The following is an 18,269-nucleotide window of genomic DNA, read 5'->3' as shown; positions in this document are numbered from 1 at the left end:
ACAGTACAGTAAAGCCAAACATAATAATTGCTTTGGTTACATTATTTTACATATTATTAACTAAACTAATTGGGAATAAAAATTCAAAAACCAATCAATTTAGAAATTAATATAAAAAAATTAAGAAATAAAAAATATAATCACTTGAAAATTAAAACGAAATATACGGTTACCATCCACTCAGAAAACATGCACATTAGAGGTTGACCAATAGTGGATTTGACTGATACCGATTGCTAGGTTGGACCACACTGGCCAATACCGTTAAATCAACCAATAGTTTTTAAAATTGATACTGAAAGATAACTAAAACAGTGCTTTACTATTTAAAAAACAAACAAACAACAAAAAAAAAAACAGTAACTGTGTTAAACCATACTTTGTAAATGAAAACAATTAGTAATATTATTTATTATATTGATCATTAAAGTTATTTCATAGTTTGCTAATGTTAAAAGAAGAAACTTTAAAATTTACAATGCTACAAATGGACTCTAATTTAAGTATTACCATTTAATTTCAACAGTCATATATCTACACAAGGCCATAGCATTAAAATTACATACATATGGATATTGTTTGTGTACTTGCACACTTTATTTGCTTCTATTTTAGAACACTTGATGATTATCTAATAAAAAAGTTAGTCACATGCCGGGCAAAAGAGCAGCGCTGCGCCTAGAGGAACTCGGAGGTATCTCACCAGACACATCGCATTCAATTCAAGTGCTGTTCTAAAATAGTTTATTTAATCACCAAACTGACATAAGTTTGCTTCAAGAATGAACAGTTTGGCCTAAATGAGTTTGAAGTTCAGTGTTTAAAAAATAATAGTGGAAAGAGAAAGCGCAATCTATTACAGCTCTCTATATGAAGCATGACTTTATTAGAGCCACAGAAAGATGAACGTTTTGCTGAAAAATGCACAGTACATAATTTATAGCCTAGGGTGAAGTCATTATGTACATTCACAATGATTTGGGACAAATATAATGTAATTTAATAGAAAACTATGTGAATGGCGCTGTGTTCCGTGGCAGGATTTTTGGATGCAAACCGGAAAACTATCGGCATTGGATTTTTGTTGATTGTTCCGGCAATCAACTATCGGTGCCAATTAATAGGCCAAATCAATGAAACAGTTGACCTCTAATGCACATATTTGGTAGAAATTGTGGTTATTTATTTATTTATTTATTTATTTTTGCACAGGTGAGGTGCACAATGCACAATTAAGGTGTGGTCACATTTACTGTTGCTCAGTTACATTTCAGTAGTTACATTTCAGTCATGTTTGCACATGAAATCAGTGCTGTGACGTGAAATGCAGCTGGAGGGCAGGAAGTGAATTTTGTTTATATAGGAATCGCTAGGAGTTGCATAGCCAATATCCACCGCCTTGATGACAGGCAAGTTTTTCAATTTAGTTGAAAAATCGCTCCTCTTAACATATTTTGGACATGATTCTTATGTTATGTTTTTCTGTATATACTCTTGTTATAGTGTCTAAGCCACTACAGTACGGACTTTCCTCCATCTCATCCATTCTGCTGCACTCCATTTCAATTTTGCACGTCATCAGAATCACGTGATGGCAAACAAGCTATTGATAATGATCGTGAGTTTCACATGAGGGCACAAATGTTCCCCGTGCAGATTTTGCTTTTGTTCAAGTTGGTCGCACAAATTCACCACATTGAGCAACAGAAAGCTGCTTGGTTTGAAAATGCCTTCTGTGTGAGCTGTGCTTCATGCATTGATATACTATTAGACTTTTCTTGTCTGCGAAATGTAGCCAAGTTTTGCTAAATTGACCCACACATTTACAGTAGTAAATGAAATATACATTCCAATACAAAAATTTCACAGTGTGATCTTGTTGTTTTTGTCAGGTGTGTGCTGAAGACCACTGCGACCCCTGTCTTGTAGACCTCAAAGCTCACCTTCCCAAGTACTATGGCACGTGGTCCTCACCAGACGCTCCCACAGGTACATGGATGCATGAAGCTATGAGGAGATTGGTGGATATACTGTACAGCAGGGCTGTACGATTAATCGAAATCGTCATAAAATCACAATTTGTGCGTGCATGATTTCTAAATCGCTTTATAGCACGATTTTCCGCTGCCCCGACCTCCTGCAGAATGCTATCTAATCAAATCAGAATGCGGCGCACCTAAATGGAGGGCGAGAACAGAACAGACTGGGCATATGCCTATGTAACTCCAGGTTCACACACTGTCTGTGATGCATATTTTTTCCGAACCCATGTTAACGGATCAGAGCATTCACACAACACGTGGAAAAAGATGCGAAAGATGTGAACAGACAAGGTTAGAAATATAAAGGTGCGAAAATAATTAATATCTAGCACATGAACATAGAGAGAGTGCACAGGACGCAGTTTGAGTGAGAGGAGACATGTTTTAAGTGCGCGCATTCTCTCCGGACGAGAGCAGCGTGTATCTGAGCACGCGTGTCTGGTTTTGTGACAGAGCAAAGGAAATCTGCGTGCAAGTGGAGAGATTCGCACTCGCGCATTATTTTAATGTGCTTTCGTGTTACAATAACTCTCTCTCGCTGCTGCTTCTGCACCGCATACACATACTGTATACACACTGCAGACGGAGTACGTGTGAACCTGTATAATGTATAACAAATATATTTCAACACCTGAGACACCGCTACAATGAGCTCTATGACCAATGCATGCAAAAAAAAGAAAAAAAATAATCCCTGGACACGGTATTTATTTATTTTATTTTTTTGCCATATGTCTAGACATTTTGTAACACCTTTACTTAGTGATTATTTTGCCTTATGTCTGTTCTAGAGGCATGTTACAACTTTTTGATAAAGCTCTAATTGGTTTTCTTTTGGAAATATGTTTCAAATTCATACTGAATGCATTTATGACTGTAAAGCATGTCTGTGTGTGACAAAATCATGATTAAAATTGAAATCGCAAAATTGATCAAGGAAATCGCGATAGTTTTTTTTTTTTTTTTTTTTGTCCATATCGCACAGCCCTACTGTACAGCATGTTTAGTCAGCATGTCTGCTCGCTCTCTTCCGCAGACCTGTACCTCAAGCTGGAGGACGTGACACGCAGGTTTCAGAAGCCATGCATCATGGACGTGAAGATCGGCCAGAAGAGCTATGACCCCTTCGCTTCTCAGGAGAAACGGGAACAGCAGATCAGGAAATACCCGCTGATGGAGGAGATCGGCTTCTTGGTTCTGGGGATGAGGGTAGGTTTTTTTTTTTGTCTTTTAAAATCATTTTGTAAATATACATGTAAATATTTTCAAAATATATACTGTTTGTGTGTGTATTTACATATGCATAATAAATATACACAGTACACACATATATATTATGTAAACAAAAACTTATTTTGGATGAGATTATTCGCAATTAATCGTTTGACAGTACTAAAAAAATTATAATTACAGTTACGTTACATGAAGAATTTAAAACTTATAAAAAATGTCTAACGTTAAATATTTGAGAGAGAATATTTCTAATTTTCTTAGAATTATTAATTGATTTTTTTCCTCTTTTATTGATTAAAGGGATAGTTCACCCAAAAATGAAAATTCTTTCATTAATAACTCAACCTCATGTCCTTCTAAACCCACTGAACGTAAACAGTGTGTGCTGTTCTGTGTCAGCTGCATCACACGGATATGTTGTTTATGCTTTGATTTGAACGAAAACAACATATCTGCGTTTTAAAACCATCTTAAAACATTTAAAACTGAACATATTTTAAGACATAGTCATCATACACTCGCTGAGTGACAATGAAAATAATGTGTTTAAAAACTCACTCAAAATATCAAGCATGTTTGATATCCTTCAACTGGATGGATTCATAGTCTGAAGCTAAAAAGCAGACTCTGTGACCATCATACACTACATGATTTATTTTTTATTTTTTTCTATGAAATCTGTCAACTCAAATATACAGACCGGCTCTGACTTTTGGCAACTAACATCAACATGTCAAAACGGTAAATCCAGGCAAAAATTTGTGCAGAAGTCGTATAGTGTATTACAGCCTTTAGTTGTTGCAGGACTACATACTTTCATATCTAGTCAGGCAGATATAGTGTGCAGATATAAACAAGGTCCAAAATAGGTCTGGTTTTGAATGCGCTAGAGGTGTTGGCTGCTGTCACATTCACATTGTGAAACTTGTGAATTGCATGTGGGTCGTGTATGCTTTGTAATATGAAGCAGAACCGCTGGGGTTGAGGTGTGGCTTTAGGTAGAAGTGTGACAGCCGGTGTCAAAGACTCACCTAACAAGTTCAGAGGTGGTTTTTCCACTCGTTACTGACTCTTTTGAATCATCACTGCTTCCTGTATACAAGCCAAACACTGCTGTCCTTAAGATGTCTGCAGATGCTTTTATTCAACGAGAAAGAAGCATACAGTACTTATTAATTACAATTGCCTTACTCAACTCAAAACAAATATATTTAAAATATTTTTGGATCTTTCAGTCCAGAATGTGGCTTTGCTCTTTCAGAGGTCCTGCCATTTCATCTAATGATAACAGCCGGTGCCAGAGCCTTGTGTTTTAAGAGGTTTTAATTAACGGTCAACGGCTTTAGAGTGGTAAAGCTCAGTGTTAAAGCCACAGTGCTGTGTGCACTTCAGTCACACACTTACTGAGCCCTGGACACAGCAGGCAGTAGCAGCACTGTGATCAACACTGCTGGAGTGAAGTGTTTGAATAGCTCCGGAGGCAAATTTGGTCTGGATAATCAAACGGAGCATGCAAGAACACTTGTTTAGAAGCCTAGTTAAAAAAAAAAGTGGACCTAGCATTTACTGCAATGGTGATTTAAAGCAATCATAAATCCTCTGTAAACTGGTGAACTTTGATCATCTCAACCACTTTAGTTAAGTGTAATGTTGTTTAAATAGTTTTAATCGACCACAAAAAGGAATCCACGCTCCTAGTCAAAAAAACAAACAAACATAATCTCAAATTTAAATAAATAAAACTGCTGTTACTGTGCTCATAAAAATACATGTAGAATTTTAAACTTACATTTAATGTCTAACATGAAATATTTTTGAAAAATTTTAAATTTTAGTCAGAATTACTGCACATTTATTGATTATCTCTTTTATGTATTAGTTGTTGCAGCCCTGCTTGAATTCACACGAAGTCGTGCAGATATAATGGTTCTTTTTGGTGTGAGAAAATAGCAAGGTTCAACCAAGTTCTATTTTTGAATGTGTTTGAGGTGTCTGTTATATTCACACATGAGCATGTTCATTTACTATATGCACACACACACACAATACCGGTCAAAAGTTTGGAATAATTAAGATTTTCAATGTTAATGATTAATAATGAAAGAATTCATGTAATAGTGCTTACGAAGTCTGAATCTAAAACTGTAATATTGTTACATTTTATTAGAAATTAAAATAACCTTTTAATGTAATTTATAGTGGTTCAGCTGATCATATTTCATAAGTCACAGACTGGATCTTTTTCATATCAGCAATAACATTTTTTTTTTTTTTTTTTTTTGCTTTCCATTTATACCTTACAGCTCACTTAAAGTACTTCCATATCACAGCAAAAACTACAAGCCTAACTAATAAAGTGTAAACATGATTAAAATCAAGTGAACAAATACATAAATTACAAGCATAGATAAATACAATAGAATAAAGTTACAAATAAATTAAGGTCTAACATTAGTATTCAGGTACACGAATGTAATAATTAGGCCTAAATCTAAAAGAACACTATAGTGTTCACTGTATAAATTAAATATAGATTGATTTTGGTTAAAGCTGGGTTTTGTTTGATTAACCTTAAGAACAGAGACAGCAGGTATTAATAGGCTGCAGTCATTTTAAGACCGAATGCACAGATCAAATATAATGATACACATCCAGGGCTCCAGACTCATTCTTCCCAACTGGTCGCTCTTTTGTGACTAACTTTCTCAGTTGGTCGCACGAGCACATGATTTGGTTGCAATTATTATGGTTTTTTATTTTTTTTGCAAGCTACAACAAAAGATAATTTTCTGTTTTGCTTACATACATCTACACACCTTTCACTATTTAAGACTAAAACAAAAGATGGATTCATTGTTTTTCTTAATGAAAAAGCAAAACAACAATAAAACAGTAAGATACAATGACAATCTAGCTTACAAAACATTTATTAACAAAAACGAATAAGAGGAGGCATTGCACACATGCTGTATTGTATATCAACTAATAAATTACAGAACTTTTAGCAAACACTGAGAAATAAAATACAAAAATAAATAAAAGAGAGCCTCCGTAGCGTAACGTGAGGTAGCCTAAACAGCAAAGATAACAAGCTTTTCAAAATGAAAACAAAAAGAAAAGTAAAACTAAACTTGCTGTCGGTAACCGTGCTTGCATCTTCAATTTTTTTTATTTTTTTTTTTCACAAGAATACCAATATGTTCACCTTCTCTGGTTTGAGAAGTGATCTTTTACTTTACTTCAGTCTGAAAACCATCCATTGTTTCCTCAATATTCGTGTCCTTTTTGCTGTGCGCACCTTCACACTCCTGCTGACAGACTCTACACAGAGCTGCGCAGTACAAATGAGTAGTGCGGTTTGGTTATGCTTTGTTTCATTTGCCGTTTGATGTTTCACATATGCAACAGAAATGGCAGCGCTTATGAGTGGAACAACGCAGTGGTCGCGCCAAAATTTTGTTGCACCGGCAGAAAAAAATGCTTGCATATTTGATCGTAGTCTGGAGACCTGACATCAGTTTTTTCTCAACTCATTCACTTAAAACAAGAGTGACAGTTTTTATGAGAATACTTTCAGAGATGGGTATTTTGACAGTTTTATTTGTCTGTTCAAGAGTAATGAGATGAGAGAGGTATCAATAAACTTTAATTCTATGAAGGTTCAACAGGTGCAGCTAATCTGTGAATCACGTGCCTGGTCTGTATGGATTACAACTACGATCCCTTTAACCACTAATAATTAATTCCTGTGACGTAAAGCTATATTTTCAGCATCATTACTTCAGTCTTCAGTGACACTTGATCAGAAATCATTTTAATATGCTCAAGAAACATTTTTTACTAATATCAGTGGTGAAGCTTTGGATTTGTATATGTGTAGTAATGCTCTTGAAAATGTTCTTTGTCAGTTATATTATTAATGAGCATACAGAGTGCTTCTCTCTGGATCTGTTTGGTATCCATGTTCTGTAAACACTCTGTGTGGATCTGAACGAGGTCTCTGCACCAGATGCCTTGCGTAACACATCCTGTTCATTTAGCTTACGCTTCCGATCTGACCTGTTTAGTCATATGTTTTCTTGGCAGCATGTATATGTGAATCAATCTTGGAAATAAGAAATAATTCCAGAGCTATCTGTAATTTCTCAAAAGCTTGACAGAGTTTTGGGGATTGACGCAGATGATGACAGCTCTTCTCGTTTATTGTGTGTCATTATGTGTAGTATGACAACAGTGATGGACTAATGGCGTGAAAGGGTGAGCCATTGTAGGGGCCCATAACATCTCCAAAAGAATTAATCACCAAGTCATCAACTTTGTTGTGCAAGTAGTTTTAAGAATTTTATCTGTGGTCTCCAAAAACACTCTGCTGCACATTCTAAATCTGAACAGATGAGAGAAGTTCATGCAGTGAGTCATATTGTCAGGAAAGAAATTTAAAATCTGTTCACCAAAAAAAAGAATGGACTAAAGCATATAACCAAATCATATTAACCATAACAGAGAAGAAAAGTTGCCACACAGGTCTAGAGAATATGTCTGGGTTTAGATTACAGCATTGTACATTGTAATAATGATATCGGTTTTAAAATATTTTAAAATGTAATTTATTCCTGTGATGCAAAGCTGAATTTTTAGCATCATTACTCCAGTCATTAGTGTCAGATGTTCCTTCAGAAATCATTCTAATATGCTGATTTGCTGCTGCTTATTATTTTTGTAGCTTAACATTTTTGTGAAAACCATAACACACAATTTTTTTAAAGACATTAATAATGTATTTAGCAAGGATGCATTACATTGATCAGCAGTGACAGTAAAAACATGTATGACGTTAAAAATAAATGCTGTTAAAATACTGAGGAAAAAAAAGGTTTCCCAAATTCAACTAAGCAGCAAAAATTAGAGAGAGAGAGAGAGAGAAGGATATGTTTGGATATCTGTACCATCAGACAGGATGAGCTTATCACTCCGTGGCCTCTCCCAGCATCCTCAGGGTCTTCTGCTTCTCTCTTGAGAAACACGGGTGGAGACCTCTAAACGCTTTCATCAGCTTATGATAGATGACGTTTACATAACACTCTTCATTTATACAGAGCCATGTCATTCTTTAATGTGCAGGTCACCTGAGAACAGCCTTTGTGTTTCGCCTTTCTTTATTTGTACATGGATTTAAATATGTAATTTAAAACTTTCCTGATTGTATTGCATTATTGCATGTATTGCATGCGAGAGGTAGGTTGTGTGTGTGAGTGTTTCCTTTAATAAAGCCAAACATCTTTAAAATAAATGTCTGTAGTGTAATACAATATATTATTAATGCAAAGAAGGAATAATTGATGACGGTCCATTTATTTATATATATATATATATATATATATATATATATATATATATATATATTATATATATATATATATATATATATATATACATATATATAATTGATGACGGTCCATTTATTTATTTATATATATATAAAGTATTTTACTCCAAATTCATTTTTTTTCTATTTAAATTATGGATTTTTTTTATTTATTTTTTTAAACATTAAAATGTTTCTAGGCTTTTTTTTTTTAACGGTTCAATTAAATTCTATTAATCAAAGCATGTCTGATTGATTCAAATCATGAAGCTTATACAATTTCACATCAATATATTAAAAGTTTAACAAAAATGACATGTTTAGGGCCTATGAAATGTTTTCACACCATATGTTTTATTGTTACCAAATTCTGTTTTTTAACATGTCTAATTATTTGAATGCATAAAACAACTTAATTTATTCAAATTGATTCTTAGAATAGCCTTATGAATTATATGTTGTGTATTTAACATTTTCTGGTTATCAGAAAAATTAAACAAACTTTAGTTTTTGGCAAACAATAGAGATTTACTTTTAAAATTACAAATTTGGAGTGTGTGTTTTGTGTTTTTTGATTGTTAATTAAGTTTTGAGTTTAAATTTTTTTTGTAGTAGTAAATTCTACTGAACAATAGTAGGCTGATATATTTCTGTCTTAGAGTTTGGAAACACTTTTATTTTGAGGGTTGCCGTGAATACCTTTTAAGTTTCTGAGTGAATATGATATAGTTTCTCTCAAATGAAATGGTAAAATGCTCATGAACTTTTGAGTAATTCATCCAAAGTTTGACAAACTCTGTGACATTCAGCATTATACATTAAATTCTGTTTTTATGACTGGATTCTGCAATTCTGTCTGTTCTCTGCATCACAGAAATCATAGGGCCCTAGGTATTATATTTGTGTTATATGTGTATATGTAGATATACCTAGGCCTATATAGCATATATAGGGTCCTATGATTTCCGTGAGAAAATAAAAAACAAAAACACATGTACATTTACATGTTTTCGTTGTTGTTTTTTTGTATATATATAGAATTATGTCTTTATGTAACACTGTGGTCCTGTGAGGCACAATATTTCATTCCCTTTTTATGCCACATATAGCAGAATAACAATACATTAACTTCAATTGACTCAGAGTCAATTATTCCACTTTTACTACAATAACCACACCTTAAAATGTTGTTAAGATGTTGTATTTTAAGGCATTTGTCAGGTTTTTGGTCCTTAAAATTCTCTTGGGTATAGAGCAACTTGTGCATCTCATCTCAAGCTTCCGTTGCTATTTCCGAAATGTCATTATAGAGATAGTAACAGAGGCTTGAGCCATTGATAATGCAGTTATTAATGCACTCTAATGCAGTTATTAGAATGAGCGACAGAGAGAGAGTGATTGTAGATGTGTGAAGCGTGTGTTAATAGAGTGGTGCAGATATGAAGTCAAAACACGGAAGAATAATTTGCCATGAGTTCCCTTAAGATTTTCCTGTGGGGTTTAATAATGGGCTTTTTCAAATCATGAGTAAAATAAGGTCTGTGGTTAACATAACTTGACAAGACTTTGATGTTTGCTCTACAGTCCAAACACCCATACTGAAAACACAAATTCTGAAGCTATTAAGTTTATTTCTAGTAAGTAACTACAGAAGAATGTTCAGGGTGCGAGGGATTATTACCTTCAACAACTAATCTCATTCAAGCATTCCACAACCTAGTAGTATAATACACAATGTAAAAAAAAAAAATGAAAATGTACTGCTATATTATCAATCAATAATTTATGACATTATCAATTAATTTTACGGACATTTGTTAACCCTACAATACAAAGCAATGTTGTGCACGTGCAAAATTCAAAATAAAGGTAAAATGCCTGTAAAAAAAAAAAAAAAAAATCAATGCAGAAAATTCTTTAATTTTAATACAGTTCATTGTACCCTAGTTTTACAAAGAGATTATACAGTGTAATATAATAGCCATCAGAGTAGATTTTATGTTTTGTATTTTTGTATTTAAAATTTGGATTTTAAACAAGAATTTAAAATTTAAACAGAACTTTTGTACTGTATACAGTTGTATTACTGTTTTTATATTTGTCTCTCTCTCTGTGTGTGTGTGTATATATATATATATATATATATATATATATATATATATATATATATATATATATATATATATATATATATATATATATATATAAGAACAGAAACAATGCATCTGTTCTTTTATTTTCAGTGTCTATCCATTATGTATTGAGCTTGACACAGCTTAGGAGTCCAATTAATGTGTTAGAGTTACTTAATTTCAGGATGTTTGTCTTGTTTGTTTTACCACTCTGCCTCAAAGGGCAGCTTAAGTAAAAGAGGCACACTCCAGTCTTTAAAGGAAAAAGATTGGTTGACCTTTTACTATGTCCAAAAAAAAAAAAAAAAAATTTAAATCTTCAGGATAGGAGTTGTCTAAAATTGCACATAGAAAGGGCAGCGAGGTCCAGTTTCTTGGTGAAATATTGATGGGGAGCAGACGGTATGTAAATTCTCAGTCTCAGGCCATCCCAGGGGTTCAGCTCTCTGCCAGCCCGTACGGAAAAACAGATGGATGAAAAGAGCGGATCTACATAACCACCAAGCAAACAGAGCCATTACTCATAATTGCGCTGTTGATTTGGATGATATAGAAAGGAACTTAATGCCCCTCAGAAAATAAACCCAAATTACACAGTACGATATTACATTGGCTTCCTCATCACCCTTTCCAGAAGTTCAACTTGAATTTCATTTCCTCACTGGAATTAATTCAATCAGAGGAGATACTGTAATGACCTTGAATGTCCTCTAGAGGGAGAGCCAGACCTGTGAACAGACTATTCTTATTCAACTCTAGTTTAAAATATTTCTTTCTGTCTGTTAGGTGTATAAAGTCGGCTCAGACAGCTTTGACACGTATGACCAGCATTATGGAAGAGGTCTCGTGAAGGACGCGATCAAGGAAGGTAAGATCAACCACAGGGTCAAAGCATCATACTGTTTACACCATAACACTCTTACCTAAAGCAGACTATGTTTCTGTTGCATTTATCTAGGATGAATGAGGAAAACAAGTTTCATTTACTCTTAAAGATGCCTTGACGAGCACAGTATTCTTTCCTGGATTGACATTTGTCTTTTAAAATCCAGTTGTTTAAAAGCTCTCTATCTATCTATCTTTTTTTTTTTTTTTTTTTTTTTTTTTTTTTTTTTAATAGCAGATAACTAGATGTTTACTTTATGAACCAACTTTTTATTGTTAGTCACAGACAGATAGTATAAGCCATTGTTGACAAGTAGATTAAGTAAGGAATAATTGAATTTGGTCCATTGAATTCTTAGAAATAATGCACACCCGAGGTGGTGATGCATAATATATGCACACCCGAGGTGTAATGACACGACGTAAAGCAGAGTGGCCATTACACCTTAGGTGTGCATTATTTTCTAAGAATTCAACGGACCAAAGTCAATTGTTCCACTTATACTATGGTTACCACACACAAGACATCGATCAGATAATATATTTCAAGACATTTGTCCGGTTTTTGTACTTAAAACATATATTTTTTTTTTCTGATTCATTTCTTACGCATCTCATCCAACGCCTCCGTTGCTAATTCCAAAACGCCATTTAATACCTAGTAACAGAGGCTTGAGCCATTGATAGCAGACTGCAGTTAATGTCTTGGTTATTAGAGAGCGAGAGAGAGAAAGAGATTTTAAGTTCATTTTTCTTCATGAACAGCACCATTGTTACTAGGGCTGTGATGTTTACTAGATTAAAGTCGTAATATTACAAGAATAATGTCAAAATATTATGAGAATGAAGTCGAAATACTATGAGAATAAAGTCAAATTACTTAAGATTAACGAGATTAAAGTTATAATATTTTGAGAGTATATTCTAGCCTATTGTGTATGCAGATGGCCTGGATTGGGAGCACCGGGAGATATTTCAAAGTCTCAGCTTTCAAAATCTGTCAGTTTTATAGAGAAATACAAACAATATGTCTTACAATAATGCGTTTTTCATGCTCTTTAATGTGGTGTAACAGAATGCTGTATTTGCTTTAGTATAAGCAGCATGTGAGTCAGTCATCTTTCTGATTACAATGAGACATTCGTTTCATTAAATTAGGCTATTCTGTTTTTTTTTTTCATGCCTTCTGATGTTCCTTCACTTTTACATCTTGCTATAAACTTGAAATAAAGAGGGAAAACATATTTATAATTTGTGTTTTGTGATAAAACTGACAGAATTTGAATGAGCTGTGATGTATTAAAAGCAACTAAGCACAAAATTATTGTGATTACTGGGTGGTTGGCACGCTACAAATAATGAATGGAAGAGGTTAAATTTTATGTCCAATCATTTATACCATGGATAAAACATGAATTTTCACAAAGAGAACAGTTGCCTAAATTAAATGAATTGATTCACATGAATACAGAACAGCAATCTGTCACGCCACATTAAAGATCTTAAAAAAAAAAACACACACATTATTGTAAGACGCATTGTAAAACTGATTTTGAAAGCTGAGGCTTGTTTTAAAAGGACCAAAAAGCAAAAGGGGTGCTGGCGAACTACAAATAACGAATGCAATCGAAGACATTAAATATTATTTCCAAGCATACTGTCCCCGCGAGTATGACACATGGTATGATTTATGCTAATAATCCTACATGTTTGTAGTGTATTACAAAAGGGTTAAATGAGAGCTACAGCGCCCCCCAAAGGAATGTCATCGATTGGGTGTGTGAGCTGATGTTACGATAAAAAATAGTTCCTGTCGGGTCTGTTAAAAAAATATCATATTCTTGATCTTAAGCCGTTTCTGTGAGTCCTTAAAATGGACTCTTTCTCATCTAAGTAAAATGATGCCCTTGGACACAACAATATTCAAATCAATTCGAGTGGCCTGGCAACTTCTTGCATGCGCAATATAGGCTATACTCAAAATATTATAACTTTAATTTCTATGATTTAAATTCTCAAACATTTTGACTTTATTCTCATAGTATTTCAACTTTATTTTCGTAGTATTTCGACTTTATTCTTAAAATATTACAACTTTATTCTCATAATCTGTATTAATGACTGTTAAGACTTTTATAATTTTACAAAAAAAATGTATTTCATATAAAAGTTATTTTGCTGTTTCTATTCTTCAAGGTATTCTGAAGAAAAATAACCTTTTCCACAAAAATATTTAGCAGCGAACTTTGATAGTAATAAGGACCATTAATAATAATTGATCACCGAATAAAAATTGATTAAAATTTAGACACCAAATCACCATAGAATGATTTCTGAAGGATCTTGTCACTGAAGACTGGAGTAGCTGCTGCTGGAAATGTAGTTTTGCATTACAGAAAAAAAAAAGTTGTTTTAAATTAACAATATTTCACAAAAGTACTGATTTTTTTGTGTTTTGGATCAAATAAATGCAGCCTTGGTGAGCATAAGAAACTTCTTTCAACAACATAAAAAATCATAATTAATCCAAACTTTTGACCAGTTGTATACCAATTCAGTTACGAACAACATCCTCACTGTCCTGCAGGTTTATCCAAGTTCTTCTACAACGGCGACATTCTCCGCAAAGACGCCATCACTGCCAGCATCCTCAGAGTCCAGAAAATCCTTCAGTGGTTTGAGGCCCAGAGTCGATTCAACTTTTATGCAAGTTCTCTGCTCTTCGTCTACGAGGGCGTCTGCGCGCCCAGTCTCGTCTCTCAGACCCTACGGGAGAGCCCAACTGCACCAGAGGCCTGTGAGCAGAACAACAACATCAATCAGAGCCTCTCCAACATGTACTCCCTGCACAAGAAAAGCTGCGGCCGGAGCCACCACCAAGCCAATCAGGACAATGGCGTTTGGAGCTCCTCACAGCAGCCCAATGGCAACCGCAGCTTGGCAAGACTGGAAGAGGACAGGAAGGAGAGTAAGAGCGAAGCGGGACAGGAAACAGTCAGTGACGTGGAGGTAAAGATGATTGACTTTGCACATGTCTTCCCTAGTGACGTTCCCGACCAGGGTTACATCTATGGCCTGAAGAACCTACTGAAGGTCCTGCATCAGATTCTGGAGGAGTGATGGAACGGTTCAGTGTTGTTGAAGGTATGAATTGTGTAGCCACTTTCATGTCTGTCCACCCGCCTTTCTCTAATCTGCACTACCTACACCATCAGTGGAGTAACATGTTTGTAATCCTTCGTCTAATGTATGTGCTTTAGTCTTTTAAAAGCTTTGTATAGTTTATGATATCTTACTCAGGTAAATGAATCTATAATACTTGTATATTTATCCTAACAAAGAAGAAACACTCTCATCATGTCATGCCTCAGATATTGCGTATTACTTCCTGTTTCCAGAGCCATTGCAGGATTTTTTTTTTCTTTTTATCCTTTTTTTTTTTTTAACATGACCCTGCCTGTTTCAGACCTGTTGAATTTTATCTCATTTTTAATGTGATTTAAAAAGAATTAAACTTTTGTGAGTGTGTTCATGTTCTGTGATTACTGATGCAATATGACTGAAATAACAGTGAAAGTAGTGAAGTTGAGATCATTTATTGTTTTTCATTGTACAGCCCTTGAGGTTTGTCTACATCAAATGCCAAAGTTTCCATTAATGAAGTGAACTTGAATTGTGATTTGAATAATACAGTCATTCTTCGGAATACCAACTAATTTACTTGTGTGTCTAGGTATTTCATTAAATTGTTTGTACACATTTATTTGCTGACAGCATAGGACATGGTAGGAACTAAAAAAGACATTTAATGTTGCTCGATATAAGAGGAAAACAAGAATACCCTAAATTATAAACATTTTAATCTCAGAAATAGATTTTTCTTTTTCTTTTGTTGTTGATCTCTTTCCTTTTACTTTATCTTAATTTGTCTTGCATATAAATACATAGTATTTGTCAGTAATCATTTAACTTGTGTTTTTTGCATTTGTGGTTTACATGTTTATTAGCAGCTTTTTTTTAAACCAAGGAATTTTCAGGGTGCCCACCATAGACTGTATAAAAACATGTACGTAGTGTCCGTGGCGTCACCCGTAGATTTCTGAAGAGCGTTTTTGGAGCTCAAAGTGGGCGGAGTGGGCCGTCGCCATTTTGGCCCGCGCCTCTCCCAGATAATCGAAAATGGGCAAAAAGGCGGAAGCTAGTTGCTGAAGCCACGCCCACCTAGCGCGACAGCAGTGTCAGCAGTGGCAATCCACCTGTCACTCAAGTGGCCATGCCCTTAATTATGCAGAACTTTAAGGCTTATAGATTTTAAACGGATGAGTTATAAAAAAAAATTAGCTATATAGACCAAAATCATTTTTAAAGAATTAAACAAAAAACTTTTTACATATATTTTTTTATTTGTCACTTTATTATTATTATTATTATTATTAATTAATTTATTTATTTAATTACACTCAAAAAAACTTAATCGGCTAGTAATTAATCTGCATTTTGAGTGCATTCAGTCAAAATGTCAAAAATGTGTCTATTCGGCCTTCACTGGAAAAAGAATGGAAATTCATTGGTCTTTTGTGTGGGAACCCTGTTTGCATCCTTTTTCAAATCTCAGGCATAGCATTTTGATGCTTAATGCTTACATGTATAACAATCGTTCATTTACATCTCAATATGTCTTGCTGAACTCATCAGAAAATAGTGTCCTTTTGTAAGTTTCACATGTATCTCTTTTGTGTTATTTGTGCATCATGTTTTGTTAGCTTGGTTGTGATGGATGTCAAAAGACCACAGCTAGTAGACTGCGGCAAGTGTACAAAAGACAATGTAACATTCTTGTTCACATGCACCTTTAAAGTGGCACATGAGGAAAGTTGCTTTCTGTTTGTACCCATAAAGACAAAAAGTGCACGAATAGCATAGCTCTATAGAAATATGTGTCTTCGGGCAAAGTTAAAAATTGCCTTTGTGCCTATCAAATAAAAAATAGTTCCTGGTGTATAAAAGGTTTTTAGTAGACCTCAAGAACTGAAAGTGGTCTACATATATATATAGTGCTTTCCATTATAATATGCTTTTGTTCACAAATAAATGAACTTATGTCATGTTTACATTCTACCTTTATGGTTATCTGGACAAAGACACATTGTTATATAGTCGTACATGCATAACTCAATAATTATTGTCCATTAATCATCTTATTTATGCACTGAAAGGAAGTGAAAATAATGTGTACGTTTTTGCTTTTTGTTAATTTCATTTCTTTTTCATTGTTTGTTTTTTTATATATATATATATATATATATATATATATATATATATATAATATTATATATATATATTTTTTTTTTTTTTTTTTTTTTTTTTTTTTTATAATAGTATATAGCACCTAATTGTTAACTACTGTATGTGTGGTGCTTAAAGCACTTTAGTGAGCCTTTGGTGAGACTGGATATTTCCCTGTGGAATAAATTGATCAATCTTATTTAAGGGCATGAAACTGTTAAATCTCAACAAACGGACAAATAAAGTCTAAACACTCACATCAACATTTGTACACTGGCTAGATCTTTTGTTTGGTGGAACGGCAGGAATAATTCCATGTCATTCATTTTCTGAAAGATATGATGATATCTCTTTGGTGTCCTAATGCTTGCTGTTCAATATGCGGAAATATACAGGCCTGGGTTAGTGGTGTCTCAATATATGTCCATTTTTGAAAACCTGTCTTAAACGTTGTAAAACTTGGGGATTAACACAAGATGACAGAATTCCGCAAATAAAAACCAACTCAAATGTCATCACATTCAGATGGTTTTTCCAAATAAATAATGTATTCAAATGTCAGCCATGGTTTCCTGGATAGAATCAAGCCCTGAAATGTTTTTATAGTGATTTTTTTTTTTTTTTTTTTTTTTTTTTTTTTTTTGAAAAACGAATAAACTAAGGTTGTTGTATTGGGCAACTGTCATCTAAAAGTGAACAAACTCAAACCCGATCAATGAACACTTTGGTTTAAGCAAATCTGATGCTTATTGACCTGTATAGTGTGTAGTCTTTGGAGATATGTCTGTTCAACCCTGATCTAATTGTTCTCTTAAATTACCACTTTTGAATATAGACATATGAACTTAAGATTTACTTGGATGATACTGGGTGTATATTTGGCAAATTTTCATGAATAAAATCTACATTTAATACCAGTTTTTGTTGTTTGTGCTCATTTTATGGGATGTTTTACGCATTCAAACTTGGGATTTTTTAAAACGTGCACAGTCTTAATGAAAATAGATTTACCCTCAGGTCATCCAAGATGAAGATGAGTTTGTTTCTTCATCTTCTTCATTAATCCACTCGGCCCATTTCCTCAATTAATGTCTTGTGTAGTGAAAAGTTGTATGCTTATAAGAAACAAATCCAGCAAGGCGTTTTAACTTTAAACTGCTTTTGGCAGAGTCCATAATCCAAAATAACGCTTCCTCCAGTAAAAAGTCCATTTCACTCTGTTTTCGCTTGCATATTTCTCTCCTAATTCAGACGAGATGAATTTTCACTGGAAAAAGAAATATAGCAGTTTGACGTAAACAAAAAAAAATAAAAAATAATAAAAAT

At 33.9% G+C, this 18,269-nt stretch overlaps 1 protein-coding gene across 2 annotated transcripts in view; it reads left to right on the top strand.

Moving 5' to 3' along the window:
* LOC109099711 (inositol polyphosphate multikinase) overlaps positions 1-17,860 on the top strand; it is a 24,074-nt gene extending 6,214 nt beyond the window's left edge. Inside the window, exons 3-7 of one of the 2 annotated variants that reach the window (XM_019113237.2) lie at positions 1,893-1,989; positions 3,079-3,251; positions 11,559-11,640; positions 14,245-14,625; positions 14,702-17,860. In XM_019113237.2, the coding sequence (XP_018968782.1) occupies positions 1,893-1,989; positions 3,079-3,251; positions 11,559-11,640; positions 14,245-14,625; positions 14,702-14,736 (768 nt within the window). In that variant the 3' untranslated portion in view covers positions 14,737-17,860. Of the gene's footprint in view, positions 1-1,892; positions 1,990-3,078; positions 3,252-11,558; positions 11,641-14,244 lie in introns of both variants that reach the window. The other variant, XM_019113236.2, reaches the window with a different exon arrangement.
* Positions 17,861-18,269: the final 409 nt, after the last annotated feature.

The sequence above is a fragment of the Cyprinus carpio genome, chromosome B12 (assembly GCF_018340385.1).
Source record: "Cyprinus carpio isolate SPL01 chromosome B12, ASM1834038v1, whole genome shotgun sequence".
In the NCBI taxonomy this organism is placed as follows: Eukaryota; Metazoa; Chordata; class Actinopteri; order Cypriniformes; family Cyprinidae; genus Cyprinus; species Cyprinus carpio.
This window is presented reverse-complemented; position numbering and strand designations above follow the sequence as displayed.